Source organism: Cervus canadensis, chromosome 17, assembly GCF_019320065.1.
Source record: "Cervus canadensis isolate Bull #8, Minnesota chromosome 17, ASM1932006v1, whole genome shotgun sequence".
NCBI classification, from domain to species: Eukaryota; Metazoa; Chordata; class Mammalia; order Artiodactyla; family Cervidae; genus Cervus; species Cervus canadensis.
The window spans coordinates 26,248,055-26,260,572 of NC_057402.1; the positions used below are offsets into that span (position 1 = coordinate 26,248,055).

At 32.5% G+C, this 12,518-nt stretch overlaps 1 protein-coding gene across 4 annotated transcripts in view; it reads right to left on the reverse strand.

Moving 5' to 3' along the window:
- Positions 1-1,238: 1,238 nt before the first annotated feature.
- ARHGAP5 (Rho GTPase activating protein 5) overlaps positions 1,239-12,518 on the reverse strand; it is a 104,492-nt gene continuing 93,212 nt past the window's right edge. For all 4 annotated transcript variants that reach the window (XM_043489627.1, XM_043489626.1, XM_043489628.1 and 1 more), the window contains exons 5-7: positions 11,993-12,124; positions 9,892-9,997; positions 1,239-4,558 (exon numbers count right to left, since the gene is read on the reverse strand). In XM_043489627.1, coding sequence (XP_043345562.1) covers positions 4,231-4,558; positions 9,892-9,997; positions 11,993-12,124 — 566 coding nt within the window. In that variant the 3' untranslated portion in view covers positions 1,239-4,230. The remainder of the gene's footprint in view (positions 4,559-9,891; positions 9,998-11,992; positions 12,125-12,518) is intronic.

Below are 12,518 nucleotides of genomic sequence, written 5' to 3' on the forward strand. Positions count from 1 at the left end.
TATAAAAGATTAATATTAAACACTTTAAGATTTAAACAACGTGAGAACTGTGGATCCTTTCCACCCAGCCCTGCACCAGAGATAAAACCTTCCCAATTCCTCGATCCCAACAGCACAGAGATAAAACTAACACTGTAAGGGGGAAAAAATGGAATCATGCTTATAGGAACAATGAGGAGGATCAACTAAGTAGTGAATATCCCCAAAGTTCATTAGTCAGTAGACTTTACCTTAAGAGATCATGGTACTTGGATCACTTCTAATGACTGGACATTGGATGTAAGATGTTATTAATGCTTGAAGAGTCTCTCAACTACACACAGACCCTACCATAAGAAGTCAATGTTGAAGAGTAGTTCCTTCCCTTATTCAATCTTAGAAAACTTTATTTTCAGGCATTTGATAAACTGAAAAGGCTTCTGAGAACTTCAAGAGTTCAGACACAATAAAAAATTTTTTAAGTGATATAAAGTTTTGAAGTAAATCAGAATTGTTCAGCCTTAAGAGTTAAGGTAGTTAAAAGGATTAAACTTAAGATAAAACACATACAATCATCATTCAGGTCACTGATCTCACCAGTCCCATAAATTTTGACTGTAATATTCATGAACCATGAAGAAAACAAAAGTATTATATTCTTCAATGTCAGCACCTCTGTTATAAACTAGAATAGGCTTCCAATACTTCCAGTAGCTCAAAATAATGTCTAGCCACAGCTAAAAATTCAGACCTAGGTAACATCTGAGTCTTAAGAAACCTGTGTAACCTTGTTTTTCAAACATTTTAAAATTAAATTTTCATCTGTAGGTATACATCCAGTATAGATTTTGGATCTCCTCTCGTGGTACAGTAAAAGCACACTTCTTGAAGTAAATTATGTCACACACTGACATAATTTTTTAAAAAATTTTCCTATTTTATGAAAAAAAAAAAAATTTATTTTTACCAATGAAATGGTAAAATTAGAGGCAACTATAACTTAAAATTACATAGCTTCTTAATCTTTTATTCATAGCATTCTTTATACAGAAGCTTCACTGATATTTAATTTACTGCAGCATCCTGTTGGTGAACCACAAAAAATTACATTATAAACAAAGAAACAAAGCACTTTGACTTTTTAAAATTATATATATATTTATATCCAGTTGACAAATAGCATCACAATTATTACTGTATAAAAAACTAAAAATCACCATGTAAGCCTAAGTTCTTAATCCAACTGTTCCCTTCTGTTACTATATAAGAGATATAAGAAATTAAATTCCAGTACCTCAAAAAAAAAAAAAAAAAAAAAAAAAGGTCTACATTATTTACATACAGTATGGAAAATAAAAGCTGCTTTTTGGCTAAGTTAGATTGCTGGTACCTACATTATTTACATTGTAAGTATTAGAGGGAGAAAGCACTACTAACAAATACCATTTCAAATGAAAATATATTTTGCCTGGAATTTTGTTCTAAAATTAACTGTATATCATAAGTGTCTGTTGAAGAGAATTTGATTTCCCATAAATCTACTGAAAATTTAGACAGTTCCACTATGCTTCTTTATATTGCTAATCTAGATAGTGTTAGGTACAATATTGTAATAAGCACTAAAGCTTAAATGAAACGATGGCAACATGTGTGTAGATGGAATTTTATTTAAAACTGTAAAATATAATGCCTTAATATTTACCCATAATTACGAGACTATCTAATATTCTTTTCATCCTTTAAGAAGTTTCATATATGACAGTTCCCTAAAACAGTGAAACCTTCCAGTAACTTACCAGAAAAAAGTTTCATTATATTATTTTGCTTGCAGAATTACTTTTCTAACATTAAAAAACATATCTAAACCCTTGGCAAAAACAAACGCAATCAATTCAGTGTAACAGACTGAGCTTTAAACTGTATTTTAATTATCAATTAACTGTAACCTATTGGTTAACTGAACCAAAAGTAGAATTTTAAATGATCTGCTATCAAACTTTTCAAATCAATTATAGAATGCACAGAAAAGTGGAGATAAATTTTGGGGAAGGTGTAAGGTAGTAAATGTGGAAAATAGTAAATGCTAGTTTTAATAACAAAAGTTGCACTAAATGTACATGAAAGTTAAATTAACACAGTATAAAAGAGAATAGCTTAAATAAACTGGGATTCACATATTACAATAGCAAAGTTATGACCGAATGAACTGAAGACATGAACAGTTCTGAAAATTCTCTTTTCAGCCTACTTCCAAAAGAAATAGTCAGGCTTTTTTCCTGTACATAGTTTTGAGCTTTGTCTATACCATATATAGTAGAAAAATAAATTCTTTAGCAACCTAGAAACAGTTTATAAAACTCTTAAAGTTTAATTTTCTTTGCCAGACATGCTGATGTTAAACTGACAGCTATAAATTAAAGCTATATAGACAATAGGTATAAGTAATATAGAACAAGAATACTACATTTACCAGATTTTTCTTTTTAAAAATTACTGTACTTTCTTAATTCCTGTGTGCTTTGCAATAGGAATAACAGGGACTTTGTTTTCTTAGAAAAGATAATAACATGTAGGAGCGTAACACAAGTAAGATAGTTTATAATAGACATGTACTTCCACAGCAGCCTGGCTCATGTCAACATCTTGATTCTGAAGTCAAAGTCAGAAGTACAATACCTAGGACATAATAGTTGGGAAAGACAGTATTTATTTTAGGAAAAAATGGAGCCAATCAAACTCTTAGGAGCCTCAAATCTCAAAATCATCTATTTACTATAGTATACATTAGACAACCTTAAAATCGCATTATGAAGATTACAACATGGACTGAAGAAATTTTTCTTTACTACACAAAATATAACCTAGCAACAAAAAACCACATTTTTTTTCCTTTCTGGGGAAAAAAAAGGGCATGGTTTGATAATGAACAAATTTTGCATAAATCCTAACAAAATTTACCTATGCCACTTAATTCTGAAAATTTTATCCATAATTTAGTGTTCTGGTTGTAACTTTGCTAACAATGTTTAACCTCCAAAGCAGCAGTCATTTACAGCAAATCTGGTACCAACATCAAAGGAAAATAACTGTTTTACAAAATGGTGCAAAAGCCACTTTGGATTTTAGTACAACATATCACAGAAAAGAATATGAATACAAGTTTGCAACTTTATATATACATACTCCAAAGAGGCTGTCAGTACCCAAAGTGTTTTTATTGCTATATTAGCAATGGATTTTTGGATATGTTTTTTAAGGGCCACATAAAAATAGAATCAAGGGGACAGATTAAGTTGAAGTCCTAGATTAAAATGTTTGGTTTAAAGAATTTTCTACAACAAATTTCATGTTTATGTATGAAAAGTTATATAACCTTATATGAAAATGTCATGAAGTATTTTCTACACTATACTAAATGTATTTCCCAAGAGGGAAAAAATTAAAATATCTAAAATATATTAGATTAAGATTACAAGACCATAATAGATCTTTTGAACATGCATCTGTTTACAGAATTAACAGTATACAAGATGTTGGTTTCATTATGGACTATAAAGAAATGAGTTGGTGACAACTATCCTTTGCACAACATTATCAACTCACTTTAGCCACAAGCATGTCCTTGGTATGTGTGTACAAGAAATATTTTCATTTACCCCCATCAAATCATCCACAGGTTTGCTTAGAAGATGAAGGTGCAGAAATATGTTAAATGTATTTTTCTTTCTTTCAAACAACATCCCAAGCATGGCATAAGTAGCCTGAAATAATAAAATACTTAACTGGGCTTTTAGTTATCTACACAGACTGCTAAAAAGTAAATTAAGTTGCTCAAATTAACACATCAAATAACAAAACCAGCCATAAAGCAGGCTGGAAAGCATTAAATGTTTCATATACGTGAGTTTTTAAATCATTTAATTTCTATAGAAAAATTTTATTCACAATATAATGTGACAGAAAATGCCACAGGAATGATATACTGATTGCAATAAGGTTGCATGCAACAGCAGCTTTGTATTTTATAGCTATTTTTGTTTATAAAAATTAAACCTCTCAGTCATGCTTATCACATGGTCTTAGATTTGTAATGTAAATGAGTAAGGAATACCATACAGTTCAAAGAGGAAATGTCTCATCATTTTGAATGTGAATTATCTGTAAGAAACATGAAGTATACTACTGAACCCTGAAACATGCATGTCTAGATTTGCTATTGTCCAATTTCCGGCTGTCTGCAATCCTCCTTACTTATATAATACCAAGAGGATCCGTCTGTAACTGTGGTTGTATCAGCTGAGGTTGCAATGGTGGTGGTAACTGAAGTGGTACCATTGGTTCTACCAACTGTCCTGGGTTTGAAGGTGGCGGTGGAGCCACAGTGTTTGCAGTTTCCACAATTTCTCCATTGTAAAAGAAAAACTGACACTGTTGGATGAATGTTTCAACAACGGATTGATGGATCTTGGTGGTAGACAGAAATTCTCGATTTTCAAAATCAGGTCTCATTAAAGTTGGCCAAAAACAGATGGATAAGTTGTCTGCTGTCATTAAGTTGACTTTATTATGTTGACTGACCCTGAAATTATGATATAAAAGAACAATTAGAAACCAGTCAAAACTCATTACAATGAAAGAATTCAGGAGTTGGAAATTATTTCTGATGATTTGGTTTTATTATTGTTTTTTTAAAATCTTAACTTCAAATTTGAAACATTTTCTTCTTGTGCATTCCATGTTCAAACTACATTCTAATAACAGAAGACAGCAGTAAAATCCATTCCTGGACTTCCCTGGTGGTCTGGTGGCTAAAACTCTTCCCTCCCAACACAGGGGACCCAGGGATCGATCCCCGGTCAGGGAACTAAACCCCACATGCCGCAACTAGGAGTTTACTCACCTCAACTAAAGATCCCACCTGCCACAACTGAGGTCAAAGATCCTGAATGTCACAACAAGGACCCAGCATGGCCAAATAAATAAATTAATTAAAAAAAAAAAATCCATTCCTTATGAGAATCAGAGATGGTTTTTACTTCCAGAAAAATTATTCTATCTCCAACCAGGAGACTTTTTAACTTTCAAAAAAAATTAAGTTTCTAGTATTCTAAAAAAACAATCTTTTTAATTATTAACTACCTTGCACATCATCACAAATTTAATTTCAATGACAACAGTTCACAGAAGCACATTCTACCTTAAAATGCTTATGATTTAACAATAAATAATTTACAAATGACCATATATTACTAATTTGCACTTAGTCTTTTAAATATGTGAGCAAGCATTACTACCACCATATATAAAAATCAAGAAGCAAATCTTGAATTTTAACTCAAAATTATTAAATGGGGAGGAAGTTTTAGATATTTTATCCAACCCTCTCATTTCACACTTAAAGAAATAGCTCAAAACACAAAGTAGCAGGAAAATTTTATACTTAACTGTGCATATCAAAAAGTTTAAAACTTAAACCAAAGGACCCACATCGCCAAACATAGGAATTGTTCATCTGAGGTAAAATAAATGCCCTAAAAACATGTGTTCTGTAGTAAAAAGGCATTATCTTTTGCAAAGAGACTAAGTTAGAATATTCAGAATAAAATCAACCTTTTCTTAAAATACAGTGTATAGTGGGGCCCAGTCAGGTATGCCTATGTGGTAGTCAAATAAAGATTCTGAAAATGCCCATAAACTGGAAAGACATGAACCTGGGCAAGTCTAATCGTTGAGTCAAAACAAACAAAAGGGAGGTAATGTTTGAGTTGAGTAAAGGGTAATGGGTGCTAGTAAAACACTAGGAAGAGTACTTCAGTCAAACAGTGGTTCTCAAATACTAGAAAGCTGAAGTAATCAAACAGCATGGTATTGGCATAAAAACAGACACATGGATCAATGGAACAGAATAGAGGGCCCAGAAATGAACCCACACATCTATGGACAATTAATCTTCAACAAAGGAAAATACACAATGGAGAAAAGACAGTGTCTTCAGCAAGTAGGAGAGCTGGACAGCCACATGTAAATCAGTCAAGTCAGAACACTTTCTCACATTATACAAAAAAAAAAAAAAGAAGTCAAAACGGCTTAGGACTTAAATGTAAGACATGAAACCATAAAACTCCTAGACAAGAACATGTGCAAAACACTCTGACATCGTCGTTTAGTCACTAAGTTCTATCTGACTCCTTTGTGACCCCATGTACTGTAGCCCACCAGGCTCCTCTGCCCATGAGATTTCCCAGGCAAGAATAATGGAGTGGGTTGCCATTTTCTTTTCCAGGGGATCTTCCTGACCCAGGGTTCAAACCTGTCTTTTGTATTGGCAGGTAGATTATTTATCACTGAGCCACCTGGGAAGCCATATTCTCTGACATAAATCATAGCAATGCTTTCTCAGGTCAGCTGCCCAAGGCAATAGAAATGAAAGCAAAAATAAATGTGACCTAATCAAGCTTACAAGCTTTTGCATAGCAAAGGAAACTATAAACAAAATGAAAAGTCAATCTATGGAATGGGAGAAAATATTTGCAAACAGTGTCATCGACAAGGAGTTAATTTCAAATACAGAAACAGTTCATACAACTCAGTATCAAAAAAAACCCACAAAACAAACCCAACCAAAAATGGGCAGAAAACCTAAATATACATTTCTCCAATGACATACAGATGACCAATAGGCACATGAAAACATGCTCAACATTACTAATTATTAGAGAAATGCAAATTAAAACTATACTGAGATACCATCACACACTACTCAGAATGGTCATCATCAAAAAGTCTACAAGTAATAAATGATAAGGAGGGTGGAAAGTGAACCCTCCTAAACTGTTGTTGGTGGGAATGTAAATTGGTGCAGCTACCATGGAGAACAGTATAGAGGTTTTTTTTAAAATATTAGAGTTGCCATATGATCCAGCAATCCCACTCCTGGGCACACATCCAGAAAAGATGAAAACTCTAAACTGAAATGATATATCCACCCCAATGTTCACAGCAGCATTATTTACAACAGCTAAGGCATGGAAGCAACTTAAGTGTCCATCAAAAGATGAAAGGATAAAAATATGGTAAATATATATACACAATGGAATAAAAAAGAATGAACTGATGCTATCTGTAGTTAATGAATGGACCTAGAGACATACTAAGAAAAGTCAGCCAGAAAGAGAAAAACACCATACAATATCACTTATATGAGGGATCTAAAAAATAACATGATACAAATGAACTTATTTGTTCAAAACAGAAACAGATTCACAGACATAGAAAACCTATGGTTACCAAAAGGGAAAGGGTAGGAGAGGAATAAATTAAGACTTTGGAATTAACAGATACACATTACTACATATAAAATACAAAAACAATAAGGCCCTACTGTATAGTACAGGAACTATATTTGACATTCCATAATAACCTATAATGGAAAAGAATCTGAGAAAGTATATAACTGAATCACTTTGCTGAACATCTGAAACCAACAAAACATTGTAAATCAACATTAAAAAAAAAAAACAAACAAAAAACCTCCCAGTGGTTCTCAGTGTGTATCAGAATCTCCTGGAAAGCCTTTTAAAACACAAGATTGATAATTATGTCTTGGGTGGGGTCTGATAATTTGCATTCCTAACGAGTGCCCAGGTTTTGCTGATGCTGCTGGTTTGAGGACTGAATTTTGAGAAAGACTAAGGCAGTCATGTCAAGATGTGAAAAGGATCCAAGCACAAATTGATACTTTTTGTTAAATCCTATTAGTTTAATACAGTGGCACTGTAATAATAACCTGGTGGAAACGGAAAGGAAATTTAACAGAATAAGCTAGAACTAGGCCACTTAATGTTAAACAATTTGGATTTTTTTCTTCAGGATATAAGTGATTTTTACAGAAAGTTTTCAGAACAATCACTCTGGCATTGTGATCAAAGAAGAAAGAAAAACTGGCAGAGAGAGCTCAATGAAAAACTAGAGTTCCCTAAATGAGAAATGATGAAATTAAAACTAAAGCAGTGGCAGAGGAATGAAAAGGAAAAATAATTAGGAGAAAAAACTTATCTGACACAGTAACTCACTGAATATGAAAGGTGAAAGAGAATATATTTAAAGAGCAACTCTATGGATTAATTTTTGCAATTCGTCAATCACCCATCATGTATTTATCATTTATGTCCTATACTAGAATGCAAGTTCCATGAAATGTGTGACTATTTTATTTACTGATGTGTACAGCACTTATAAGAGTACCTGGCACAAAGAATAAACCCATTATCGTCAATAATTGAGTGTTTCTTTTAAAATTTAAATCTGATGATACAATTTCTCTATTCTACTTTCTAGTGGCTCCCCACACCATTCAGAGAAACAATCATGCAATGTTTTTTTCATTGACACTTGGTCCCCACCCCAACCCCTATAAATGTCAGTTGAACTCAACAGTGAAATTAGTGAGATACATGAAAGCAACCTCCTTGTGAAAATATTTTGAGGACTAAAGCTAGTCAATAGGTTACACTCTGAGTAGTGGTGTCCTTTCCTTCACTCTGCTCAAGCAACGTATGCTTCTTTGCTATTCCTCCATGTATCAACGGTGCCTGTGGTCACTAACTGTTCTATCACTGGAGTCAAACACACTAATAAGTGCCTAACATAACACTGATGGTGGACCAGCACATGATTCTTTTAACATGCTCTTTCCTTTGTCCCTTTTCCATATTATTTTTTAATGAAGTTCAATTCTTATTTCAGCACTTCAAACTATAAAATAATATGTTCATATACCATCCCAACATTCCATACTAGATAACGTCTCTTATAGTACCCTGTACACATCTGTTAGAGCATGAACCATCTGTATGGTAATTTTCAAAAGAGGAATTCCACTAACTGTACTGCAATGCTATGTATGCTGGTATTTTCTCAGAGAGGGAGACCTCAGAGAAGTTACTAGAAATGTTTATAATTTTATGCTACTCTGATAACAACAAAACTTTAATAATCTCTTTTAAGAGGTACAGACTGAAATGTATTTGTTTTGGACACTGACAGTATTAGCTTAAAAAAACCAAACATGAGTTCATTTCAATGTTAGTAGAAAATATTGTTAAGGGTGGACTCTCAGTCTCAATAACAACTCTGTGTTATTCTTCTCACTCTTATACAGTCAAGAAAATCAAGACTTAGGAAGGGTTAAAAAATTTGTCCAAGGCCACAAAACTAAAAATGTTTCAAAACCAAACCTATTTAACTCCAAAGTCTTGAGGTTTATCCCATTATACAATTAATATTTTCTTTCATTTAATGAATGATATTGGCAAGAGTTTCTTTATAGAGAAAAGCATGAACGTGAAGCTTTACATTATTTAAGGTTTTTGATATTGGATAATGTTATGCATTTCAGTCAAGAAGGATGATAATATGAATTCAAGTTTCTAATAGACTTTCACTATGAAGACTATCCAAACAAAACAAGCAAGATATACAAAAGAAGAGGGAATTAAACCACTTAATAAAATTTGGATTCTAATCGTAAGACGTGTCACTTGAGCATATGATTTCTCTTTAAATCTCAATTTTTCCAACTTCAAATAGGTTGATTCAGTTAATTATCTAAGTGTCATTTTGTAACTAAAATTCTAAGATTCTATAGAAAAGAACTGTTAAAGAACAGCAATAACAAAAAAAGTACTCACCACACTTACTTTTTATATAATCATTACATATACTAAAAGGGTCATATATCTTTCTATATAAAGGTTAATGAAAAACCTATTTTACAAATCCAAGAAAAAATGATCTAGAGATTCAAAATTGAACTGTGTGTTTAATTTGTCTCTATCTTAAAACTATCCAATTTATAGTTACATGTTGAAATCTGTAGTGCATTTTACTTGCAAAAACAAAAAATAAAAATACCTGTTTAGATGTGTTATTATATATCTGAATACATCATAGTTAACAGGATGAAATTTCTTAACAATTTCTTTCAGTGCATGAAGACGTTCTGTTTTATCCAGGATTTCTGTAAAAGTAATGAGGAATTTGCATGAAACACAGACATTAAAAAATATTGATAAAGCTTCTTACTATGCTTATTTTATAAAACAAGAATGTGTATGAAATATTTTAGGAGAGGTAAACAAAAACAAAGAAAATGTAAAGAATCTGCTACTAAATAGATTATCATTTATTACAATAAGGCTTTTCACAAAGCTAATAACTGAAAAAGTAACTTGGGGATGGCGAAACGGTGTATTAGTAATTTTTTGAGGCAACATCTAACTAGATACTGACTTAGAATCAACTAATTACTAATAAATCTGAAGCTCTTAATATTCATGGTACAAAGAGTAAACATTTTAGGCTTTGTGGGTGAAACTATTCAACTCTGCAGTTGTACAAAAGCAGCCATAGACAATATGCAATAAGAGTGGCTTTGTTCCAATAGACCTTAAAAAAAAAAATCTGAATTTCATATAATTTTAACATATCATATAATTTTTTCTTTTAACAGTTTCAACCATTTAAAAATGTAAAAAAATTCTTACTTGCTAGCCTTCTGAAAACTGATGGCAAGCTGAATTTTTGGCCTATAGGTCAGTTTGCCAGCACCTGAATTAAAGCATCACCATATGCTTATTTATAATTCACTTAGCTTATCAAACATCTTTTTTCACAATTACTACAGCAATCAGTTACTTTTCAAATTTATGCAAATTATGAATCAGGGTAACTGAAAGGCGGTTCTGCCGTAAATAGGAGGACAGAAGAGAGCACCCTTACTGCTGCTCTTCCTCATTCACTTCTTTCTTCCAAACTAACAGTGGGTTCCTCTGGAGGGGTCCAATCCGCACAGCAACTCATGGCAGGTAGTACAAATACCACTTACTGTGTATTAGTCACTCAGCTGTGTCTGACTCTTTGCAACCCCATGGACTGCAGCCCACCAGGCTCCTCTGTCCATGGGATTGTCCAGGCAGGAATACTGGAATGGGTAGCCATTCCCTTCTCTAGGGGATCTTCCTGACCCAGGGATCAAACTCAGATCTCCCACATTGCAGGCAGATTCTTTACCATCTGAGAGCCACCAGGGAAGCCCAAAATTCAAGTATGAACAAATTTCTCATTTGCCACATATTACTTCTAAATCAGCCCTCAATAATTTCCTAACTAGGAAAGTTCTAATGCTATTTTTACAGTCAAAAAGTAAGAAAATCTAAGCTATCAGATGGACTATTTTCCTAGTTTATATATGAGACTATGTATAAGGCAACTGCATTGTGTGCCAATATACTGAAGTAGATTTTAATTAAAAGAAAATTAACTGAGAACTCTAATAATCAAAATTGTATGAACTCTAATAATCAAAATTGTATGAACTCTAATAATCAAAATTGTATGAAAGTAACTTCACTCTAAAGAGCCTGAAGACTTGGAATCAGAAGGACATACTGAAGAGAAATATTTAGAAACTAAATACTGAGAACACAATAAACGATTAAGCACTAGGTTACCTGACAGTCAAATAGACCTTTTTTCTCATTTTCCAGATAATAAATGAGTATCTGCTAAGTAGAAACATCTGGATGAATGATGATGCCAAGTATGAATCAATACTGAATAGGTATTCATTTTCCTGTCTAACTCTTTCAAAAACTGACTTAAGACACGAGGCCAAAGTTAATTTCTTTGACTTAAAACTTTTATTTTACTAAATTATGTTACAGATACATTCATTTGAAAAATTAATTTCTTTTTCCTACAATGCCTTTGAGTTTGAATTAAAACACAAACCTCAAACTTCCAGCACTATGATCTAACTTTTAGGAGCACCTAGTCATCTAGGAGGCTAGCTAAAACGATTTAAAGGGAAAGAACTTTAATCAACAGTTCTAGAAGCTGAATTTTTATTTGCTACACATTCTACTGAATGACCTATTTTAACACACAGCAACCAATGTACAAACTCCACTACCATCGTCCTTCTCAAAAAAAAAAAAAAGAGACTTATACTTACTTGCTGCTTCCAGTAGCTCTGGATGAAGAGAATATGGAATTAAAGGATCTGGTAGATCTGCAAAGAAAGCTTTAAGAGCTCCAGCTACAGCATTTACTGTTACTTCCATTGATACTAGACTGATATTATGATCTACAAGACAAAAATTGAAATTAAAAATTATAATAAATTTAAATTTATTACTAGAAGTAAGCTAAATGGGTACTTGAAGATCCAAAGATATTTAAGTCTTCTCATTGATCACCTTTATTTACAGGCAGATTCATCTCTCCCCCATTGTTTTAATGTAAGTTTGCCTGATAAAACTACAGATAATGAAAGAGAAAACCAAGCAAGGAGCATTTTCTGTTACAATAAAAAAAAAACCTATTAGGCTTATTAGTATACAGGCAATATTATTTAACATCTCTCTTCTCTTAAAACATTTTGTTTAATGTAAGCTATTTAAAAGAGGTCATAAGGAAACAGAGACACAGAAGATAGGAATCTATACATATAAATTCAAGCTTCAACCTTTTAACTTATA